General features: G+C 34.9%; 1 protein-coding gene across 6 annotated transcripts in view; it reads right to left on the bottom strand.

Annotated features, from left to right (window-relative positions):
* MANEA (mannosidase endo-alpha) overlaps nucleotides 1–26,528 on the bottom strand; it is a 72,794-nt gene that overhangs the window by 12,122 nt on the left and 34,144 nt on the right. For all 6 annotated transcript variants that reach the window (XM_035697547.2, XM_035697556.2, XM_025444372.3 and 3 more), the window contains one exon: nucleotides 18,906–19,015. In XM_035697547.2, the coding sequence (XP_035553440.1) occupies nucleotides 18,906–19,015 (110 nt within the window). The remainder of the gene's footprint in view (nucleotides 1–18,905; nucleotides 19,016–26,528) is intronic.

The following is a 26,528-nucleotide window of genomic DNA, read 5'->3' as shown; positions in this document are numbered from 1 at the left end:
TCCCACAGGATTATAACCAACAGAGAAAGAGTTCTTAAACAGCTATCACCCCCAGGGCACAGCAAGAGGTAGAGAACTAGGAGCTCAGTCTTTTTGTGAAAGAGGCCTATTAGTTTATCATCACAGCTGCAATCTGAGAAGCAGGCTTCTAATTAAACACACATTTAAGGGCTGACTGTAAACCTTTCCCTGAGCCCTGAGAGGGCAGGTATTATCTATCATTCTCCCTCTTTTGTACTCCAAAGTATCAGCATCTCTTAGGAGGGAGGTCTTACTTGTGTCTAGTGCCCTGATTTTTGTGGCTACAACCCAGAGGATAACCCTTCATTACCTGGCTCTGGTAGCAATTGAGCTTGAGTTCCTGAGTCTCCCAGAACTGTAATAATCAGACAGTTCTTGGGGTACCACACAGCAGACTGAAACACATCCCCATTCTGTTAAAAATGGTGACTTGCTTGTCTTGGAGCTTCAGCCCTAGGGACAGGCCTCAGGTTTGGCACCCAGCTAGAGCCTACAGAAGTGCTCTCAGGGAATGTAGGCCAGGGAATGCTATCTTTGTGCTCTCCTTCTGCCTCATTATAGCTTATGGAATCTTCAAGAAAGGAGCTTATAAATTTGCTTAGAGCCCTAATTATCACAACTACCACTCAGACAATGCCTCTAGATCACCTGGCTCTGAGGGCCAGTGGGTCTTATGTTTGTGGTCCCACTGGACTATATATATTTGCATTGTTTAAAAGCTACTGCCTAAGGGTCTGGCATCTAATCAGCCTGAATCTAGATGCTGAGGCCCTCCCCCACTTTGGGTTGCTAACTGGTACTGGAACACCTCAACTACAAGGATCTACTAGAAATAAGAAGATGCTTGAACAAACACAAAGAATTGAGAGACAATCAGAAGCTAGGGCAGGGTTGAATGTTAAAAAGTGAGAACTTGACAAAGGGATAGGGAACATAAGAAATAACCAAGCAGAAGTCAGTGCTAAAGAATAAAATAGCTGAACTGGAAAAAATACAAGAGGGGTTCAATACCATAAACAGAGGAAAGGCTCAAACACAGGACAAAGAAACTCCTCAATCAGAGTAGCGATAGATAGATAGATAGATAGATAGATAGATAGATAGATAGATAGATAGAATGGAAAAACAGTGAAGCTCGATTAAGGGACTTACAGGATAAAATCAAGCAAACTAACATTTGCATGATAGGACTCCCAGAAGGAAAACAGAGAGAAAGGGGTAGAAAACTTATCTGAAGAAATAATGACTGGAAATTTCTCTGAGGAAGGAAAACACCTCCAGATCCAGGAAGCTCAGAGAATTCCTAGAAAGATGAACCCAGAAAGATGCACAGTTAGACATTATCAAATGTTTTCAAATGTAATTAAAATGTCAAAAGTTAGGAACAAGGAGAAAATCTTAAGAAGACTAAGAGAAAAAATAGTTGTTACCATACAAGGAAGCAGGCCAGAAGAAAGTGTCACAACTAAGAACACTCCACCTAGCAAAGTTATCATTCAGAACTGGAGAGATAAAGAGCTTTCCAGACAAGCAAAAGCCAAAGGAGTTTATCACCACAAACCTGCCTTACAAGAAATGTTAAAGGGACTGTTTTAAGTAGGAAAAAAAGTGTGCTAAATAGTAACAACTTGTGAAGGTATAAATTTCACTGGTAAAAAATAAATATATATTGAGGGTAGTGAATTAATCATAAAGCTAGCATGAAAGTTAAAAAATAAAGAATAAAAATGACTACAATAATTAAAAGATACACACAATAAAAAATATAAAATGTGATGTCAAAAACGTAAAACAGGATGTGAAGAGAGTAAAACTGCAGAGTTTTAGAATGCATTCAAACTCATCAGCTTAAAACAGATTGTTATAAATTGTTATATGTGAGCCTCATGGTAAACACAAAGCAAAAACCTATAGTAGATAAGCATATACAAAATAATGAGAAAAGAATCTAGAAACACCACTAGCAAGCCATCAAACCACAAAAGGAAGTAAAAGAAGACAAAAGAAACAGAGGAATGGAAAGAAAACCACTAACAAAACAGCAAGAAGTGCATAACTATCAAATTACTTTAAATGTAAACGGACTAAATTCTCTGATCAAAAGATAGGGCAAATGGGTTAAAAATAAAAAAAAAAAAGATTCTATGTGGTACCTATAAGAGTACTCAGATATAAGAATATGCAGTCTGAAAGTGAAGGGATGGGAAAAGATATTCCGTGCAAATGGAAACCAAAAGGAAATCTGGATTTGCTATATGTATACCCACAAAATAAGGTTTTTTAAAACAAAGACTATCATAAGAGATTAAAAGGGGGATTACATAATGATAAAAGGATCAATTCAATTAGAAGAAAAGCATTTGTAGATATTTATGCATTCAGCCACAGGAGCACCTAAATATATAAAGCAAATGTTAAAACATCTGAAGGGAGAAAAAGCAATTCAATAACAGTAAGGAATTTTAATACCCACTTACATCAATGGAAAAATCAATTAGTAAAAGGAATTATAGGCCTTAACATGTCAGAACAGATAAACTTAACAGATATTTACAGAAAATTTCATTCAAAGCAACAGATTGCACCTTCTTAAAGTGCATAGTCATTCTCCAGGATAGATTAGATGTTAGGCTATAAAACAAGTCTTAACAAATTTCATAAGAGGGCACCTGGTTGGCTTAGTGGTTGAGAGTTGTCTGCCTTTGGGTCAGGTCATGATCTCAGGGTCCTAGGATCAAGTCCCACATCAGGCTCCTCACAGGGAGTCTGCCCCTATCTCTGCCTCTCTCTCTCTCTCTCTCTCTCTCTCTCTCATAACACACACACACACACACACACACACACACACACACAAAACAAATAAACTCCAAATTTAATTTAATAAGATTGAAATCATATACTACATGGTCAGAAAAGATGTCTTATGAAACCAGAAAACAATTATAAGAAAACTGGGAAATTCACAAACAAGTGGGGATTAAATAACATGATACTGAACAACCAATATATCAAAGAAGAAATTAAAGGAAATTTAAAAATTCCTTGAGACAATGAAAATAGACCTAAAAAAATACAAAAACTTAAGAGGGGGAATTCTTAGCAATAAATGCCTACGTCCAGAAATAAGAAAAAATCTCAAGTAAACAACTAACTTTATGGGTCAAGGAACAGGAAAAAAAGATAGAGCCCAAAGTTAGTAGAAGGAAGGAGACAACAAATCTGAAGCTATATATATAAATATATATATATTAATTAAAAAGTTTGGAGTTCTTTATAGGAGACTAAATGACAATGGAAAAGAAACGAAGAGCTGTTTCTTTGAAAATACAAACGAAATTGACAAACCTTTAACTAGACTCACCAAGAAAGCTCAGAAAAAAAAAAAATCAGAAATGAAAGGTATGTTACAAATTAACCACAGAAATACAAAGGATCATAAAGACTACAATGAACAATTATATGCTGATAAACTGAACAACCTTGAAGAAATAGATAAGTTGCTAGAAACATGCTACCTTCTGAGTCTGCATCAGGAAGAAAAAGAAAATCTGAACAAACCAATTACTGGTAAGGAGATTGAGTCAGTAACCGAAAACTTCCAATAAGCAAAAGTCCAGGACAGAATGCTTCATTTGTGAATTCTATCAAATATTCAAAGAATTAATAACAATCCACACTCTTCCAAAAAATAGAAAAGGAGAAAAGAGCAAACTCTTCTAAACTGTTTTTACAAAGCTAGCATTACCCTGATACTTAAACCAGACAAGGATGCCACAAGAAAAGAAAATTATAAGCCAATATTCATGATGAACATAGATGTAAAAATTATCAAAAAATATTACTAAACTCTATTAATTACAATAGCCAAGACAACAGAACCTAAATGTCCAGTGAAGGATGAATGGGTAAAGATGTAGCAGTATGTATGTATATATTCTCTCTCTCTTTCTCACACACACACAGCACAGACACACACACACACGGAATATTATTCAGCTATAATAAAGAATGAAGAATAAAATCTTGCCATTTCTGAGAACGTGGATAAGCCTTGAGGAATTTATGCTACGTGAAATATGTCAGATAGTAAAAGAGAAATGCTATATGATCTCACTTAAATGTGGAACAAACAAATCAAGCTAACAGCTACAAAGGCAGGGGGGTGGGAGGTTGAGACATTCACATGTATTCAAAATATTTCAAAAGTATTCAAAATGTACAAATTCCCAGTTATAAAAAATGTTAGTCATGGGGATGTAATATGCAGCATGGTGACTACAGTTCCTAATAGTTTCAAACTGCACATTTGAAAGTTGCTAAGAGAGGAAATCTTAAAAGTTTTTATCATGAGAAAACTTTATAATTACATGTAGCTGATGTTCACTAGCTTTATTGTGATTATTCCACAATATATATAAATATAAAATATTTACATTTTAAACCTGAAACTAATATAATGTTACATGTCAGTTATACCTAATTAAAAGAAAAGAAACAAAGAGTATCTCAAAATAAATGAAAATGGAAACACAACATACCAAAACCAATGGGATGCTGCGAAACTAATTTGAGACAGAAGTTTATAGTGATGAAAGCACATATTAAGAAATGAGAAAGACCTGAAATAAACAGCCTAACTTTACACCTCAAGGAACTAAAAAAAGAACAAACTAAGCCCAGAGTTAGAAGAAGGAAGGAAGTAATAAAGATCATTGTAAAAGTAAATGGAAACCAGAAAAGCAATATAAAAGACTAATGAAACTAAAACCTGTTTTTTTTTTTTTTGAAAGATTAGCAAAATTTACAACTCTTAAAGGAAGACTGAGAATATGGGACTGAAGACTCAAATAAAAAGAAATTACAGACACTACCAAAATAAATAGGATCATAAAAGACTACCATGAATAATTATATGCCAACAAATTAGATAACCTGGAAGAAATGGATAATTTCCTAGAAATACAGAAATAGGAAGTCTGAACAGTAGCAAGTAAGGTGACTGAATCACTATCAAAAACTTCCTGACAATGGAAAACCATGACCAGATATCTTACCTAGAATTTGGGCAATTAGAATTTGGGCAATTCTACCAAATATTTAAAGAAGAATTAATGAAGCCATTTTATGAGGCCAGCATTACCCTGATGCCAAAGCCAGATAATGATGCTACACGGATGGAAAACTATAGACTCTATGAACAGAGAGGCAAATATTTTCAATATTAACAAACTGAATTCAGGAACTCATTAAAGGAATTATATACCATGACTAAATGGGATTTATCCCTGGGAATCAAAAATTGCTCATACTTAAATCAATGAGATATATCACATTAATAAAATGAAAGATAAAAAACAGGATCAACTCAACGGACACAGGAAAGACATTTGAAAAAATACATCCTTTCATGATAAAACCCTCAACACGTATGATATAGAAAAAACATACCTAATGATAATAAAGTTAAAATACAACAAACCCACAACTAACATTATAGTCAGGGAAAAATTGAAAATTTTTCCTCTAAGGTCAGGAATAAGACAAGTATGCTCACCTTACCACTCTTATTCAATATAATTGGTATAAGTCCTACGTAGAGTAATCAGGCAAGACAAAGTATCCAAATAGGAGAGGAATAAGTCATTACTTGCAGATGATAGGACCTTATATATTGAAAACCCTAAAGACTCAAAGTATTGGATCTAATCAGTGAATTCAGTAAAGTTGCACAAATTAAAACCAATCCATGGAAATTAGGTGTATTCTATATACTAACACACATCTGAAAAGGAAAATAAAATCTATCTCATTCACAAAAGCACCAAAAACAGTAATAAATACAGAGGAATAAGCTGAGAAGTAAAAGATCTGTATATGACTTTGCTAAAAGAAATTGAAGACAACATAAACAAATGGAAAGATATCTTGTGTTCACAGATGCAAGAGATAATATTGTTAAAATATTCATGCTACCCAAAGCAATCTATAGATTCAGTGAAATCCCTATCCCAATCCAATGTAATTTTTCACAGAAATAGAAAAAAATATCTTGAATTTGTCTGGAACCACAGAAGACTCCAAATAGATAAAACAATCATGAAGAAAAAAACAAAATTAGAGCTATCACACTTCCTAATTTCAAACTATCTTATGACGCTATGGTAATTATAATAGCTTGGTACTGGCATAGGATAGACAAGACATATGGACCCACAGAACAAAATAAAGAGCCCAGAATTAAATCCCTGCATATAAGGTCAACAAGTACTTGCTTGGTAAAGGGATCAGGAATATCCAGTGAGGAAAGGATAATCTCTTCAAGAAATGATGCTGGGAAAACTGTATAACCACATGTAGGAAAAAAAAAAAAAAAAAAAAAAAGGAGCCTTATCTTATACAACTCACAAGAATTGCCTCAAGGGGGACTTAAAAGACTTAAATTTAAGACCTGAAACTGTAAAACTCCTAGGAAAAAAACACAGGTAAGAACCTCTCTGACATCAGTCTTGACGTGATATTTTGTGTGACACCAAAAGTACAAAACAAAACAAAACACAAGAAAACTCCACAAAATGCAGTAAGTGGGACTATATCAAACTTAAAATCTCCTACACTGTAAAAGAAACAATAAAATGAAAAGAGAACTATGGAATGGTAAAAAAAAATTTGCAAACTATGTATTAGATAGGAGTTAATATCTAAAATTTATAAAGAACTCCTACAATTCAGTTAAAAAAATCTGATTAAAAAATGGGCAGAGGAACAACTGAGACATTGTGTCTAAATACACAGACACAATATCCAATGGCCAACAGGTACATGAAGAGGTGCTCAATATCACTAATCATCAGGAAAATCAAAATAAGATACTCATAATAAACAGATGTGAGGTGCTATCATCAAAAAGAAGTGTTGATGAGGATGTGGAGAAAAGGAAACCCTTGTGTACTGTTGGTGGGATATGGAGTTTCCTCAAAAAATTAAAGATAGCACTATCATAATATAGAAATTTCACTTTATTTATTTAAAGGAAATGAAATCACTATCCCCAAAAGATACCTGCACCCTTCTGTTCCTTCCAGTATTATTTACAATAGGCAATATTATGGAAACAATATTAAGTGTCCAATGGATGAATGGATAAGGAAAATGTGGTATACATACACAATGGAATGCTATTCAGCCATGAGAAAAAAATAAATCCTGCTTTGTGTGGCAACATGGGTTGATCTTAGGTCATTAATCTAAGTGAGATAGGTCAGACGGAGACAGACAATGTAGGATATCTCTTATATGTGGAATCTAAAAGAAAATGAATGCAAAAAGCACAGTAGAATGGTGGTTGCTAGGGCCTGGGGCCTGAAGGAATTGGGAGTGATTTTGTTTAAGGGTATATACTTACTTGTAACTAGCAGATAAAAATCATGGAGATCTAATAAACTGTAGTACAGTGGTTATACACAATAAAACTATTTTATAAACATTAAACTTGCTAAAAGACTAGATCTTAATTGTTCCCACCACTGGAGAAGATAATTATGTGACATGATAGAGGTATTAGCAAGTGCCACAGTGGCAATCATACTGTGGTAGTGTAAATTTTATCAGTGTGTTGTAAACCTCAAATTTTCATGTTATATGCCAGTCATAGCCCCCCAAAAGGAGCTAAAAGTCAGATCATGCCTCTTCCTCCAATTCTTCCATTCCCTACCTTTACTCCTTTATACCCTTCATCTCCCCCTAGAATACAAATGGGGTCTTCCTACACCGATATGGTACTACAATACTTTGTCCTTTTCTTGCAGTTACTTGTGTTTGTCCCTGACCTCCACCAAACTGCAAAGTTCCTTAAGGTACAGAGGTTATATTATTTGTAATAGTGCCAGCATCTCGAACAGTACCTGCCAAGTAGCAGGCCCTGCATGAATGCACACATGAGTGAGTAACTTCCATGCAAAATTGGTAACAAATTGAAGTGCAGCTCTGCCATTAAATACCCCATTTATGTAAGATTTACCAAGTTTTCACCACAAATCCACCCTATTAAAAAAAGAACAAGGAGACAAAAAGGGGGAAAAAGGAGACCATGGATAGTATAACATCTTCCAAATGGAGCTAAAAAATAATCTTAAAGGGAATCACATACTATACACAACTTTTAACATAGCCAAAAATCTGTGTGAGCCTGCGAAACAGATCGAATGATGACTTGAGAGCCATAGGCCAAATAAATACTGGATGCTGATAAACCAACAGCATAAGAAATGGGATTTATATATAACATAGAACAACACTTGCTATTTTAAATACTAAAAATGTAAGACCATTGGTGGCTAAGTTGGTTCTTTCATTGAATCTGCTGATTTTCTTTTACCTAGATGGATGGGTTAATTCAGTCAGATTGTGATGTGATGATGTTGTATAATTAACCACTCACAATCTCAGTGGCTTTCAGAGACAAACATTTGTTGCACATAGTTATATGGACTGGCTATGTTGGCTCTGCTCCAGGCTGTGGATCAGTTTCAGATCTGCTCCATGTGCTTATCCTTCTGGGTCCTAGGAAGAAAGAGCACCTGGAGCATGCTGTTCTCACAGAAAAGAATAAAACCATGGAAGCATAGACATGTTTATGCTCAGACATGGTACATATTCTTTCACATCTCATTAGCTAAAGTAAGCCATGAGGCCAAGCCCCACATCAATGGGTCAGGAGGTACACTCATTCTTTTCCATGGAGGGAAAGGAGGAAAGGAATATCTACTAAACAATGACACAACCCATCAAAAATATGTCTCAAACACTGTTTCACTGTTGAGCTCTTTTTTTTTTTTTTTCCTTTTAATTTAATTTGGAGAGAAGTACGAATGGGAGGTGGGGCAGACGGGCAAGGAGAGCAGCAGACTCCCCACTAGGCAGGGAGCCCCATAGGAGGCTCCATCTCAAGACTGTGAGATCAAGACCAGATCCAAAATCAAGAGTCTGATGCACAAGGAACTGAGCCGTCCAGGAGAGCCCCTCACTGCTGTGTTCTTAAAGATACAGAAAGATGGCAAAGATAGAGTGGAAAAGATCCAGCTCTGATTTTTATCATATGATTTCTACAAAACCGCCTACTGAGTGACAGTTAAAAGTACAACAGCAGCCCTTGTTCCAATGAATATGCTAACAAATATATCAAAGAGCAGATATCTAAATCTCTTTGAAAACTTCTAATTTATATTTTACTTTTATTCATTGACTCTGCCCCTCTAAGAAATTAATTGGTCCATGTTTGCTAAAGATGAAGCAAAACAAGTAACTAAAGTGTCAAACATTTTTGTTATTCTTGGTCATTTGACTTAAAGCACTCACCTAAAATTACTCTTGGTTGAAGGTAGTAAATAAAAGCTGCAATTACAAATTACTTAGTGACTAATACTAGTTAAACCATTATGTAATCAGAACTAATGAGGTGTGACAAAAGCTTTACTGTGAGACAAACTCATTCTTTAACAAACTCTCTATTCCTAAACCAAAAACAGAATGAGGATAAAAGGAAAAACATTTTCAGCTCAAAAAGTAGAAAGAGGGGATCCCTGGGTGGCGCAGCGGTTTGGCGCCTGCCTTTGGCCCAGGGCGCGATCCTGGAGACCCGGGATCGAATCCCATGTCGGGCTCCCGGTGCATGGAGCCTGCTTCTCCCTCTGCCTGTGTCTCTGCCTCTCTCTCTCTCACTGTGTGCCTATCATAAATAAATAATAAAAAAAAAAAAAAAAAAAAAAAAAAAAAAGTAGAAAGAGTATAACAAACCCAAAGAATGATTAATTCTATCAATCAAGATTGAACAGAACGAATACATTAAAACTATCAGAATATTTAATAAAAACTATTTGAATATTTTAAAAATAAAATTGATAAATTGAAGGGCTGCTTTTTTGGCAGGAAGGGGCTAAGCAACTCTGTACTAATCAAATTGTAGGAAAGGGGAGATTATTTCCTTGTGCTAAAAAATTAGCAAGGTAAAAAGTGTTGTTACTAATAAACCCACTTATTTTAAAGTTTCCGATGTGGGAAGTTATGCACATCGTAGGCCCCAGTCTATTAGCACAGAACTCACAATATTATTCATCTCTTCTATCATTGCCTTAGAACTTTAGTTTTAGTAAGTTACTGTCATTATTTAAGCATTAACTTTTCTTTGTATTAGCAGGCAAAGTTTCCATTCTTTATAAAAACAGGATATATTACACTTTATCTAATTATAAAAAAAATCTGTTCAACACTACAGAAATCACACAAAAATCCAATAAATAAAATCATCTTATGGTTTCATCCTGTCATTCTACAAATGGAGAAGATAAGCCAGGAAGATGAAGTAACTGAGATAACTCTAGTCTCTTCCTGGTCTATTTTTGTAAGCACTGCATAGTCTCTCGCCAGACACAAGGCCAAGAAATTATCCTAAACATTTCGTAAAATATTAGCCTGTCTGGTTCCAAGTGTTTCTGACCATTAGATATAAAAGCTAAAGTACAGAGAGACCAAGTATGTTGACAATTAGACACCTTTGCCACATTCTCCTAAACAGGAGAAAACCAAACCTATCCTCAAGCATCAGAACACCCTCATTTTACCTTTAAATTCCTGAAAGTACATACTAAAAAGCCAGCTTTCTTGAGTTGTGAAGGCCTTTTCCCTCTTATCTCCCAGGATTAAAGTACCTATAATTACATGGACAGAAGAGTGGTCTCTGGACCTGTTTTGTGGAAGATAAATCATATTATTTATCCAGTTTCAGACCTGGTGCCAGAATTTGCAAGGTCTGTATATTTGCAGATTTCAAGTGCCAATGAGAGCTTACTGAATGGTACTGGGGGATATGGCAAATGACAGCTCTTTCCAGTCAGCTAATTTAGGAGATGCAGCCTTAAGAGCTTTAGGATTATAAAGTAGAAAAATAAGGCTTTATGGACAGGAATGGGGGGCGGGGAGAACCTGTCTATTGTCTATTTAGCTGATCCTGTTTCCCCAGAGTTCCAGTTCTACTCCCCAATAAATTACTGAATCCTTACGCTGCAAAAGAAGAATTAAAACTAATTTTTCATATTTTTATTTGGAAACAAATATTTCAACAGTGATCTATATCATCTCTTAAAGAACTCACTTAATTTACCTTGACTGGACAAACAAGCCTGTCTTCCATTAGGATATATAAACTGCAAGGCATTTCAGACAAAATAAAAACCCTCAGTGATTTTTAAGAGTAGTAACAACCTGAGAATTCAGAGTAAATAGTCTGTAGTGAAAAGACACTGAGTCACATTTTCATTAAGATTTGCTAACACACTACCTTAAAAAACAGGAATAAACTTGAAGAAAAATGAGCAATCTAAGAATTATCAGACATGAAAATTATTGCCTAAAACAGTAGAACAGATAATGCAAAAAAAACAAAACCAGTATCATAAAAATATTATTAATAAACATTCCTTTTATATTTCATTCTAAGTGATTCTTGAATTATATACTATAATCTCATATAAAGTGGTTTGTTTCTGTACTATTATGTTTCATTGATCTTTCTGCATACTAGTACTAAAGCCATACTCCTAATATGTCATTTTATAGTACATGCAGTTATTTGGAAAAAGAAGCTTTCCCTTCATTAATAAACATTAAAAAAATTTTTAAAGATTTATGAGTGAGAGCATGTGGGAGGAAGCAAGAGCAGGGGAGGGGCAAAGTGAGAGGGAGAAGGAAAAGCAGACTCCTGCTGAGCACAAAGCCCAACAGAGCGCTCAATCTCAGGATAACCCTGAGATCATGACCTGAGCCAAGGTCAGACACTTAACTGACTGAGCCATGTGGACAGCCCTAAAAGTCTTACTTCTAACTTATTTATATACTTTAAGATTAAGTGGTTAAATTCCGCATTTAAAATCTCATCAGAATTTTTCATTGCACTTAAATTTTTAAATCATATTAAAATATAAAATACAGGTGTCCCTGTGTGGCTCCATCAGTTAAATATCTGCCTTCAGCTCAGGTCCATGATCCCAGGGCCCTGGAATCAAGCCCCCACACAGGGCTCCCTACTCAGTGGGGAGTCTGTTTCTCCCTCTGCCCCTCCCCCTGCTAGTGCACATTTTCTTGGTCTCAAATGATAAAATCTTAAAAAAAAAAGATGGCATTTGATAAGTGAAGTCTTTTAATAACCTATATCAAGTTGAACTCACATTATTAAAAGATGAATGAGTTTTTATTTCCTTGAAATTTCAGTATCCATTAAGATGATATTTTATCTTCAGCAAATAATTAAGTTTTACTTAACACTTATATAGTGCTATGTATGACATTGAGTACTTTTCAAATATTACCTCACTGTAAAGTACAGTTTCTTACTTCTTCCATTTGAGAAATGAGAGAACTGAGGCATAAGAGTTACATAGTTCTTGTAAGTGGTTGAGCTAGGACTGAATGCTGAGATACAGATGCAGATTTTATACTCTTAAAACTATTCTTAGATTCTTACTAATAAATGCTTCTTACCTAAGTATTCTTCAGAAATTTTGCATATATTTTCCTTAGTAAGATCAGTCTATAATCTTTTTTTTAAGATTACTTATTTATTTGAGAGAGAGAGAGCAAGCACTGGTGTGGTGGGGTGGGGAGGGAGAGGGAGAAGCAGACTCCCAACTGAGCAGAGAGCCCAACTTGGAACTCCATCCCAGGACCCTGACATCATGACCCAAGCTGAAGGAGACACTTAACTAAAGGAGCCACCCAGGCACCCCAGGATATAAATCTCTCTCATGCTATACTTGTTTGGTTGGAAACCAATAGAACAGGGCAAAAGTGAGCCACTTGTAAGATTAGGTCAAGAAAACACGGCAGCTTCTCCACTGGATTCTGTCCCAGATCATTCACTATGAGGAAACTAGCTTCCATGTCCTAAGGAGACTCAGGTAGCTGTGGAGAGGCTTAAAAGAACCAAAACTCCCATTTCAATAGCTGAAAGGAATGGACACCTGTTAACCTTCACATGAGGAAGCTTGGAAGTATCTATAGCCTTCAGATAACTGCAGTACCAGTAAAGAGATTGCCTATAACCTCTTGGGAGAGCCTGAACCAGACTCACCAGGGTAAGCCACTTGCAGATTCTCAGCTTTTAGACAATGTATTCCATAATACAGGCTTGTTGCTTTAAACTGCAGAATTTTAGGGTAATTTGTTATGCAGTAGTAGACAATACGGAAACTTCTTATTGTATTTCAGTATCATAAGAATCCACTGTTTCTCAAAGGTTGACTAGAAGTGCCAGGTGAAATCTGATGCTATGGGAAGATTCAATAAACTTTTAGAATTTTATAGGACACAATTAATTTAGATTATTTAAATTTCTTTCTGCACATAATTTTTTTTTTGTATTTTATAAGAAGATAGCCCATTTCTCATACAGTTTAAATATGGTGATATAAAATCTAAACTCTCTTTTGTATGGGGTATTTTAATATTTGGCTTATAGTTTCTTTTTTTTTTTTTTTTCCTTTTTAAATCTCACCAGTGACTTTTTTAGTTGTAAGTGAAAAAAATGATGGATTTATCCAGGATACTGTTTTGAAGGTTTTGTATTCTATTTAATTGCTTGCTTCATCCTTATTAATTCCTCTTCCCCTTTATTATCAATATCCCAGTAGTATTGGTAATGCAGTAATTTTATCAGGGCTATTTTTATTTTATTTTATTTATTTATTTATTTATTTTAAATTTTTATTTATTTATGATAGTCACAGAGAGAGAGAGAGAGAGAGAGGCAGAGACACAGGCAGAGGGAGAAGCAGGCTCCATGCACCGGGAGCCCGACGTGGGACTCGATCCCGGGTCTCCAGGATCGCGCCCTGGGCCAAAGGCAGGCGCCAAACCGCTGCGCCACCCAGGGATCCCTATCAGGGCTATTTTTATATCTTAAATTTCGCTCTTGATTTTTCTTTTCAAGTAGTATTTTAACTAGAATTTTACAATTAATTTTTTTATTTGATAACTTTTAAATGGTTCATTTGGCCTTTTATTGTTTCATTATACTGAATATGGTCAAATAATACAGAATCTATGGTTATATTTCTTGTGAATTTATTAAGATTGATGTTGCCACCTACTACATATCCAATTTTTGAAAAGTATCTGTGTATAAATAAAAACAATGGTATTGTCTTGCTATTTAGTATAAAATTTTCCTTTGCGGTGCTACTGAAATCCTTTAAAACATCATTTGTTTCCATGATTCATTGATTTCCATAAGAAATAAAATCTTACACTGTGAAAAAATATCCATTTGTAACAGACTTTAATGCTACTACTGTGGGCAGCCCCGGTGGCGCAGCAGTTTAGTGCCGCCTGCAGCCTGGGGTGTGATCCTGGAGACCCAGGATCGTGTCTCACATCAGGCTTCCTGCATGGAGTCTACTTTTTCCTCTGCCTGTGTCTCTGCCTCTCTCTCTCTCTCCCTCTCTCTCTCTCTGTGTGTTTCTATGAATAAATAAAAAAAAACCAAAATCTAAAAAAATAAAAAATAAAAAATACTATTACTACTACTACTACTACTTCGTCTTACACCTGTCTTCAGACTTTCACCTGCTTTTATATGTAAGTAGATATGTGTGTGTAGAGGGTATACGTATTAAATACAGTTTAAATTACCAGATTGTGACAAATTTTTGAGCAGCAGTTTGTTTTCCAACTACTTTATAAATACTTAATTTCACACAGTTAACACTTATTTTTAGTATATCTTTGATATCTAGAGTTAAGAATATAAATCTACTTACTATATTATCTTCATAAAAGAACATTTCAATCCTTTTCTAAGTAAATAATATGTAAATGAAGGTAATATATGCATATAAAATAGTAATGGATCTTTAATAAATTATAATGTGTACAAGTTTTGGAATTCATGATAGGATTTTTTTTTACAAAAAATACAGTATTGGAAAAGATTCTCATTCATATTTTCACATACTTTTAATAAAAATAAATATTCCAGAAACTAATATCCTCATGTCCAAAATAATTAACTTATGAGTAGCTTGATAATAAAATGAAATATCTTCAGAGGGTCCAGCTTAAGATGGTGACATAGGAGGACCTTAATTCATTTCCTCCCATGAAAATACCAAATAAGTACAAGAGTACAAATACAACTAAGTACAGAGTAATTTCCTCTGTAAGAAATCCAAAAAGTAGCTGAGCTACTTCTATACAATCAGGCTAACAAGAGAAAACCCCATGTTGAAATGGATACGACAGGCTGAGACACAATCTAACCATAAACTCCAGTATCAGTGCAGCAACCCACAATCATGAGGGACATAGATGCAAAAATTTTCAACAAAATATTAAACTGAATACAACAACACATGAAAAAGATAACACACCATGATTAAATGGGGTTTATTACAGGAACACAAGAGTTATTTCATCAGCAAATCAGTCAATGTGAAACACAACATTAATAAATAAAAAGAATATCATCAATAGATGGAGAAAAAAAAAAAACATTTGACAAAATTCAACATCCATTTATGATAAAAGGTTCAACAAAGTGGGTATAGAGGAAATGTACCCAACATCATAAAGGCTGTATAGAACAAGCCCCCAGCTAACATCATACCTAATGGAGAAATGCTGAATTATTTTCCTCTAAGATCACAAATAAGACAAGGATGCCCACTCTCACCACTTTTTATCCAACAGAGTAATGGAATTCCCTACCAGAGCAACAATGAAAGAAAAAGAAATAAAAGAATGCAAATTAGGAAGGAAGAAGCAAAACTATCATTATTTACAGATGATATATGACATAGAAAACTCAAACTTCATCAAAAAACTGTTAGAATAAACAAAATTTAGTAAAGTTGCAGAATACAAAATCAGTATACAGAAATATGGTATTTTTATTCAATAGTAATGAACTATCAGAAAGAAAAGCTAAGAAGATCCCATTTATAGTTGCATCAAAAATAATAAAATACCACAGAATAAATTTAACCAAAAAGGCAAAAGATCTGGATGCTGAAAAGTATAAGACATTAGTGAAAGAAAGGCAAGAAAATCAAATGGAAAGACATTCCGTGCAACAGAACTGTTAAAATGTCCATACTACACAAAGTAATGTATAGATTCAATACAATCCCTATGAATATTCCAATGGCATTTTCAACAGAAATGGAGCAAATCCTAAAATTTGTAATGGAACCACTAGAGAGAACCAAAGCAATCTTGAGAAAGAAAAACAAACCTGGAAGCATCAATGTCCTTGATTTCAAATTGTATTATAAAACTATAGTAATCCAAACAGTAGGGTACTGGCAAAAACAAAACAAAACAAAACAAACAAACTAGACACAGATCAATAGAACAAACAGAATCGAAAGCCTTCCTCTCCCCCAAAAACCACATGCAGATACGGTTAATCAATCTTCAACAATGGAGCCAAGAACACACAATGGGGAAAGGCCAGTCTCTGCAAATAAACTGTGTTGGGAAAACTACAGCTACAAGCAAAAAAAGAAAAACTGAATCACTAAATTATACCATATACAAAAGTAACTCAAAATGGATTAAAATTGGGACACCTGGGTAGCTCAGTTGGTTAAGCATCTGCCTTCAGCTCAGGTCATGATCTAAGGGTCCTGGGATGGAGCCCCTCATCAGGTTTTCTGCTCAGCAGGAAGTCTGCTTCTCCCTCTCTCTCTCTCTCTGCACCTCACTCTGCTCATGCTCTCGATAAGTAAAATCTTTTTAAAAATGGATTAAAATCTAAAACATAAGTCTAGAAAGTATAAAACTTCTGGAAGACAACACGGGTGGTAAACTCCTTCACACAGGTCTTAGTGATGGTTTTTTGGATCTGACACCATAAAGGAAAGACAAAAGCAAAAGTAAACAAGTGGGATTACATCAAACTAAAAAGCTTCTGCACAGCAAAGTGAAAGGCAAATAGCAAATGGGAGAAAATATTTACATAGTACATATTTAATAAGGGTTTAATATCCAAAATCAATTTAAAAAGTACAACCCAGGGTCATCTGGTTGGCTCAGTCAGTTAAGTGTCTCCTTTTGGCTCAAGTCATGATCTCAGAATCATGGGATCAAGTCCCACATGGGGCTCTCTGCTCAGTGGGGAGTCTGCTTCTCCCTCTCTCTCTATACCTCCCCCTGCTCAAATAAATAAAATCCTTAAAAAAAAAAAAAAAAAAAGGAAGTACAATCCAATTTAAAAAGGGGCAGTAGTTTAGACTATCTTTCCTAAGAATATATCCAGATGGTTAACAGGTACATAAAAAAGAGCTTATCATCACTTATTATCAGGGAAATGCAAATCAAATCACAATGAGACACACCTGTTAGTATGGCTATTATCAAAAATATAAGAAATAACAAATGTTGGGCACCTGGATGGCTCAGTCAGTTGAGCATCCAACACTTGGTTTCAGCTGAGGTCACGATCTCAGAGTTGTGGGATCAAGCCCGTGTTAGGCTCTGCACTCAGTGTGGAATCTGCTTGAGATTCTCTTTCTTTCCCTTTGCCCCTTGCCCTGCTCATGTGCAAGCCCCTTCCTCCCTAAAATAAATCAATCTTTAAGAAATAATAAGTGTTGGAGAGGATGTAGAGACAAGGGAACACTTGTGCACTATTGGTGGGAATATAAATTGATGAGGCCACTATAGAAAACTTTATGGAAGTTTTTTAAAAAATTAAAAATAAAACTACCATATGATCCAGTAATCTCCTTTCTGGTATTTATCCAAAGGAAACAAAAACAAGCTTGAAAAAATACCTATGCTTACTGTATCCTTACAACCATGCTTCAGAGACATTACGGGTTTGGTTCCAGACCATCATAATAAAATGAATATGGCAAAAAAAAAGTGAGCCAAATGAATTTTTTTTGGCTTCCCAGTGCATAAAAAAGTTATGCTTACACTACACTGTAGTCTAAGTTTACAATGGTATTAGGTCTAAAAAAACAATGTATGCGTCTTAATTAAAAAATATTTTAATGCTAAAAAGCACTAGCCATCATTTGATCTTTCAACAAGTCATAATCACTCATCGCAAATCACCTTAACCAATATAATGAAAAAGTTTGGAATACTGTAAGAATTACCAAAATGTGATGCAAAACATGAAGCAAATACTGTTGGAATATAGTGCTGATATATATATGCTATATGCAGCCTTGCCACAAAATGTCAATTTTTTAAAAAAATATAGTATCTGCAAAGCACAAAAAGCTAGGCACCACAAACAAGGTGTGCCTATATTTACAACAGCCAAGAAATGAAAATAACCTAAATGTCCATTAATGAAGAAAATTTATATAGACAAGGTGAATGTTATTTTACTACAAAAAGAAGGAAATCTTGTCATTTGTTACAACGTAGATGGACCTTGAGTTCATTATGCTACAAATAAGTCTGTCAGATAAAGACAGATATCGTATGATCTCACTTAAATGTAGAATTAAAAACAAAACAACAACAACCTCATAGAAACAGAGAACAGATGTTCTAAGGTGAGAGGGGGTAGAGGGTGAAATGAGTGAAGATGGTTAAAAGGTACAGATTTCCAGTTATAAAATAAAAATATACCTAGGTATATAATGTATAGCATGGTGACTATAATTAACATGGTATTATACATTTAAAAGCCAGTAAGAATAGATCTTAAAAATTTGTATCACAAGAAAAAATAATTTGTAAAAATGTGATGATGAATGTTAACTAGGTTTTTGTGATGATCCTTTCACAAAATAAACATATCAAATCATTATGTTGAATACCTGAAACTGAATATGTCATATGCCAATGATATCTCAAAAAAATATAAAATTAAATACCTTCAGATTATATTTATGAGCTTTATCCAAAATAGTTGGTACCAAGTCATCAGTATTTTCTCCATTCTCATCATTTGTACCAGGTGGGTACCAAGATAGGGCTAGTACACCTAATAGAAAAGGCCAAAAAGAAAAATAAATATAGGAACAGGAGTAACTAGAGGTATTCTAAAAAAAGTTTTTAAAAAGGTAGAATAAAGATCAAATTGTTAATAATAGAAAAGAAATACATTATCATATGAGTTGTTTTCTTACTTAGATACTATGTATGGTTATTTACTTTATATAGTCATATTTGTGAATTTTTTTATCAGGTATGAATATATTTTAGTTAATAGGTTCTACTTTCCAGAATAAGTTTAGGTTTACAGAAAAATTACACAGAAAGTAGTTTCCATATATTCTCCTCCTACACCCCTCTCCAACTCACATACAGGGTTCCTGTTATTAATATCTTGCAGTAATGTAGTATATTTGCCACACTTGAACCAATATTGATACATTATTAAGCAAAGTCCACAATTTACATTAGGGTTCACTCTTTATGATGTACAGTTGTATGGCTTCTGACAAAAGCATATGTGCCCACCATTACAGTATTATGCAGAATAGTTTTACCAACCTCAGAATCTTTTGGCATCTATTCATCCCTCCTTCCTCTCCCTCTCAATTCCCTGGATAATAACTGATCTTTTCAATATCTCTATTGCTTTGTCTTTTCCACAAGGTTACATAGGTGGAATCACACAGTAACTCTTTCAGTCAGCCATCTTAATTAAGGTTCATTTGTGTCTTTTTATGAATTTATAGAGCATTCTTTTTACTGCTGCATAATATCTCATTGCACAAATGTACCACAGTTTATCCATTTACATACTGGAAGATACTATGGATACTTACCATTTGGCACAATTACGAAAATTCAAGAAAAAAATTAGTTTCTCCTTGTATTACTTACTTACTTTTGAAATGATATATTACAAAATAAGTTTTAGAAACATAAGCCTGCAAAAAAAAAAAAAACACTAACTTTGAAGGAATATTGGAAATCAACTAATTCAAAGCCTCACTAATATATAAAGAAATGAGAGGCCATTAATAAAATGCTACTTATTTCTAAATCAATCAAAATACTCTTCAAGGCATGGAGATAAATACAATGGTACCAAAAGAGAAGCATGTGGAAATACAGAAGTGCAAGATTAGAAACCGGCAGAGAACTAAATTATAAGCTTTAAACTTTATAGTAGAACCAGCAATGTACAGAGCAGCCCCATCTAGAGAAATAAAACAGAACTGTCATCAAAGTTTACAGAAAGAGATGTCTGTATCATCTATCTACTCTGAAAATAAAAATAGCAATAAGAACACAAGAAGTAGAAAAAATAATCTAAAATACATCAGATGCTTTAGGGAAGCTTATGGCTAGCCACGAAGGGAGTCCACCATATAGAGAAAAATGCTGGTAAGAAAGTGTCTGGAAACAATGGATCAAACATCTAAGCTGCCTACCAGCCTAGCTTATAAAAAGAACACTATCAGTGAAAAGTCACAATCAAAATATTCTCAACATGGAAATTATTAAAAAATCCTGCAAGAAATAAATGAAGAAAACAAAGTTGAGACAAAATAGTAAAGGAAGAATATACAAAAGAAAGAAAATGCCGTGAAGCCTAGGAAAATTGTAGGCATAGCATTCTTCCATGAAATACAAAAGATTCCTGTTTCTAGTAATAGATTAGGCTACACAGAACATTTCCAATGAAAAAAACTTATTAAATAAAATATGGATTACAAAAAACTTAAAGTCAAAGAGCTGGAGAGTAAGGAATTACTTGTCCAAATTGAGGCAAAATCATGAAGAAGAGAAGTAAATGAGCAAGGAAATCAGTCTGCCCAAAAGAGTTGGCAGAAGTAAACCAATTCTCAAAACTGTGGATTAAGTCCCAGGTTGAAAACACTTGGGAAATTCTCTAGCTTTAAAGTGACGAGTATTTTCTACTGTATTGAACAGCACAGATATAGAACATTTTCATTATCAAGAAAGTTCTATTGGACAGCATTGCTAGATTATTGATTCTCCTGATACTCTAACCATTTCATTCTTCCCTACTGATTTTTCTTCTTCATTTTCCTCGTTGAAGTTATATACTAAGGCTTAAGAAGAATGTTCTTTGTTCCTCATTTTCTTTCAGATTTTTATTGTATCAAATTATCCTTTCCACATGTCTAATTCTATCCCCATACTGTGTTCCACAGTCTAATTTATCTTTGTACAGTGTCTCTTGAACTATATGACTCATGAGTTCCGAGTAAGTAATGGCCTGTGAAATAAGCCAATGATGATGGTCCTCCTCATGAGGAGGGTTGGACCACTTACAGAGGTAACGAATCATCACAGCAACCAGAAAACTTTCCCTAAACACATAAACTAAGTATCATTTACAAATATGATTACTGTGTATTTCTACTATTTCAACTGTTTAGTGACAAGAACTATTCTTTAAGGTCTATTCTTAGAATATTAGCAGTTTATTTTTTATTTTTTTAAGATATATCTATTTGAGAGACAGAGAGTGTGTGCCAAGCAGGGGGTGGGGCAGAGGGAGATAGTTTTCAAGCAGACTCCCTACTGAGCTCAGAGCCTGATGTGGGGCTTGATCTCATGACCTTTGAGATCGCAACCAGAACTGAAACCAAAACTCAGACACTTAACCAACTGAGCCACCCAGGCACCCCTAGCATTTTATTAAATACAGATGTCCTATTGATTATGTTGTCCCTCCAAAGCACATATCACAGGGCCTTCAATATAAATGAAACTCAATTATGTTTTCTTCCAATGTAGTCAAATAATGAATCTAGACAGATAATAGTTAAGAACACAAGACATGAAATCAGACCTAGAGAATCAAGTTCCCATTCCATTATTTGATAGGTATTTTTTATTTTACTTAAATTTCCATTTGTAAATTGGATATAAGTTCAGTTCATTCTCTAAAAGTTATGTTTTAAAAAGTACAGAGAATGAATAAAATAAGACCCCCACATAATTACAAGGAAATAAAAAGACAATGACAAATAAAGTAGGATGCATTTAACTCCGCAAAGTTTATAATAGCTTCTCATATAATTTACTGTTTCTTTCTAACATATCAAACATTATTCCAAACTAAAGATTTAGAAGAAAGGCAAGCCCAGTTCTAGACATGAATACTATTGTCACTATATAAGATAACCTATGTTCAACAAAAAGCACGAGGCATATAAAAAAGCAAGAAAAAAATAACTGTCAAGAGCCAAAGCAGTCAAAAGAACTAGACTAAGATATGAAACAGAAATAATTAAACAATGAGTATAAAATTATTATGATTAAAACATTAAAAGGTCTAATGGGAAAGAGAGCCATCATATGTAGATCAGCTGAGATGAAAACTAAGAATCAAATAGAAATTCAGGAAAGATATGTAGGATGATCCCAAACTCACCTCCTCCCAAGATTATAGCCACATATATGTAAAATATATGAAAATAATCTGAAGACTGGCAGAGAAGACTTTCCACAGTTAAATCACAGACAGGTAGTCACATCAAAAAGGATAGAAGAGGTGGAGGCACAATTAGGAATCAAAACGCCAGGTGAGATTAACCACAAACAGGACTTATACCACAACTAAAGAAAAGGAAGAGGATTAAACCCTACACCAGCACGCAGGACACTGGGGAATGCACTGGGAAGATGAGTTCCCATAACATCAAGCCTTGAAAACCAATGGGACTTAACTTTAGGAACTTTATATCAGCAAGACTTAACTTCGCATACTTTAAAAATCAGCTGGGATTAACTTCAACAGGGTCAGATAACAATAGGGAACAGAGTCCTGCCTTTAAAAATCCAGCATAATTATTAACTCAACCAGAGACACAGCACAACAGCAGTCTGAAAAGTGCCTGGGGTATACATGAAGGAGATTTATTCAGTAATCTTAGAACATATGCCAGGGGGAGGGGGCGAGGGGGGAATCATCAGAAGACTTCTTTCGAAACAAAAGTATTGGTAAGGTGTCATTTCTCTTGCCCTCTCCCATCCTAGGTAGTCGGACACTTGCAGGAGCCAGTACTAACACTCTCTACCTATCTTGCTAGTACTATGTGCTCTGTCCCCACATTCACCTGCAGACCTACCATCCAACCCTCCTACCGCCCTGTCAGGCATTCCACCAAAGTGGTTCCTGCCCCACCATAACCCTCAAGCAACCCCAGCAGGGACCAGCATCACTCAAAAGTGATTCCTGCCCTGGGGAAAGGGGAAGATAATCCTACACTAGAATGCCCAAAGTTCCAGCATCAAAGCCTCTTTACTGGCTGAACAGAAAGAACATTTGCTGTTTGGTATCCCACAGCTGTGGCAGAAAGGCTAAGGGCAAACAGCCTGATTGCTGACCCTACCCACCTACTAGCCTGCCAAGGCCTCAAATAGACTTCTCAATTGCACAAACTGCCTAGTGTGCCTACAATGGGTCACTGCAGTTGGCTGAGCTGAACACAAAAGCAGTTCCACCACAACATTAGGGCACACACTGCCTACAGAGTAGACACCCCAGGTGTACCTGTTTCTGGTGACCAGGGAGGATTGACAGGGTACCACAGGACCTCTTCTACAGGCCATTACTTTTAAAAAAGCAGGAGACATAAATGATCTCCCTAATACATGGACACAAACACAGAGTTAGACAAAATGAGGACATGGAGAAATATGTCCCAAATGAAACAAATCATAGCAAAAGAATTAAATGAAACTGAGATAAGCAAATATGCCTGACAGACAATTCAAAGTAATGATCATAAAGATAGTCACTGGACTTGAAAATAGAATGAATGAACTCAGAACTTCAACAAAGAGATGTATAAAAGAAGAGCCAGTTAGAGATAAAGAACTCAATTGCTTAGATTATGAAACAAAACAAAAAGCCAGAGACAATACACAGAAGATTAAAGGATGTAGAAGAACAGATCAGTGATCTGGAAGACAGGGTAATGGGAGGAAGCATCCAAGCTGAACAGCAAAGAGAGAAAGAGGTTAATGAAAAGAAGAGGAGGAAGAGGACGAGGAGGAAGAGGAGGAGGAGGAGGAGGAGGAGGAGGAGGAGGAGGAGGAGGAGGAAGGAAGGAAGGAAGGAAGGAAGGAAGGAAGGAAGGAAGGAAGGAAGGAAGGAAAGAAGAGGAAGAGGAGGAGGAGGAAGAGGAGAAGATGATTAAAGAAACTCATCATCAAGTGTAGTAACATCCACATTATAGGGAAAACATAAAAAGGAAAGAGAGAAGGCAGGAGAAAATCTGAAAAAGTAAAGCTGAAAACTTCTAATCTGGGAAAGGAAATGGACATCAGATCCAGGAAGCACACACAGGCACCAACAAGATGAACCCAAGGTCCACACTAAGACACATAGTAAGTAAAATGGCAAAACATAACGATAAAAAGAATTTTAAAATCAGCAAGAGTAAAGAAAAAGTTATATACAAGGAAAACTCCCTAAGGCTATTAGCTGATTTCTCAGCAGAAACTGTAAAGGTCAGAAGAAAGTGGCATGATATATTCAAAAGGATGAAAGGGGGGCGGGGAATAAAACAAAACAAAACATAAAATTTGCTACCAAGAATGCCCAGCAAGTTTATCATTCAGAATAGAAATAGGATGTCTGAGTGGCTCAGTGATTGAGCATCTGCATTTGGTTCAGGTCATGATCCCGGGACTGAGTCCTGCATCGGGCTCCCCAAAGGGAGCCTACTTCTCCCTCTGTCTATGTCTCTGCTTCTCTCTCTGTGTCTCTGATGAGTAAATAAAATATTAATAAAAGAAAAAGGAAAAGAAAAAGGAAAAGAAAAAGAAAAAGGAAAAGGAAAAGGAAAGGGAAAAGAAAAAGGAAAAGGAAAGGGAAAAGAAGTAGCTTCCCAAACAAAAGTTAAAGGAGTTCATCACCACTAAACCAGCCTTACATGATAAACAGAATTCTTCATATTAAAAGAAACCATAAGTACAAGTAAGAAAATTATAAAAGAAAAAAATTCACAGGTAAAAGCACACATACGGTAAAGGAAGTAAATGAATTACTTATAAAGCCAGTATGGAAGTTAAGACATAAAAGCAGTAAGATCAATTATACCTACAAAAGTCACTTGAAGCATATACAAACTAAGAAAACATAATATATATATTTAGTACTATTCAGAATGTGTTTGAACTTAAGCAATCATGAACCAAGACTGGTATGCACATTATATATAAATTAATGGAAACCAAAAATCAAAAACCTATACATGGATACACAGAGACACACACACAGAATCCAAGCATAACACTAAATAAAACCATCAAACGAAATTAAAAGAAAGATACAGAGAAAAGCTAAAACAACCAAAAAAGCATTAAGTACATACCTATCAATATTAAATATAAATGGACTAAATGCTCTTAAAAGACACAGGGCTACTGAATGGCTAACAGAACAAGACCCATCTATATCCTGCCCAAAAAACATTCACTTCAGACCTAAAGATACACACATTCTGAAAAGAAGGAGACCTGGAAAACCTAGACCATCCAACAACAACAACAAACTTTGTTATCAATACTAATGGGACAGAATAAACTTTAAAACAAAGACTGTAGCAAGAGACAAAAAAGGGCATTACATAATAATAAAGGGGTCAATCCAACAAGAAGATATAACAATTGTACATATCTATACACCCAAAATAGAAACACCTAAATATATAAAGCAACCATTGACAGCAATGGAGAAATTGACAGTATTATAATAATAGTAGAGGTGTTTATACCCCCACTTACATCAATGGAAAGACAATCCAGAGAGAAAAATACCAAGGAAAAAGTAGCTCCGAATGACACATTAGATAAGATGGAAATTAACAGATGTATTCAGAACATTCTATTCAAAAACAGAAAAAAATACATTCTTTCCAAATGCACATCGAACATTCTCCAAGACACATAATATGTTAGGACACAAAACAAGTGTCAATAAATTTAAGAAGATTAAGATCATATATAGGATCTTTTTGCCATGATAATGTGAAACTAGAAGTCAATTACAAGAAAAAAATCTGTAAAGATCATAAATACAGCAAGGCCAAACAACATGCTACTAAGCAGTGAGTAAGTCAATCATGAAATCAAAAAGAAAATTAAAAAGCACTTAGAGATAATGAAAATGAAAATATACTATCCAAAATCTTTGGGACACATAAAAAGCAGTTAAGCTCTAAGAGAGAAGTTATGGCAATACAGGCCTGTCTCAAGAAACAAGAAAAAATTTCAAATTACCAAACCCAGGCCTAAAAGAGCTAGAAAAAGAACAAACATAGTCCAAAGACAATAATAAAGTTCAGAGCAGAAACAGAGATAGATAGATGATAGATAGATAGATAGATAAGTAAATAAAGACCACCAAACAGAAAAAAAGAAAAAAAGATCAATGAAATCAGGACTGCTTCCTTGAAAAGAAAAACAAAATTGATAAAATTTTGGCCAGATTCATCAAGGAAAAAAAAAAAAAAAAAAGAGGACTCAAATAAATAAAATCAGAAATGAAGGAGAAATAA

Source organism: Canis lupus, chromosome 12 (genome assembly GCF_003254725.2).
Source record: "Canis lupus dingo isolate Sandy chromosome 12, ASM325472v2, whole genome shotgun sequence".
In the NCBI taxonomy this organism is placed as follows: Eukaryota; Metazoa; Chordata; class Mammalia; order Carnivora; family Canidae; genus Canis; species Canis lupus.
Note: the sequence above shows the minus strand (reverse complement) of the source record. Positions and strands in the feature narration are given on the sequence as shown.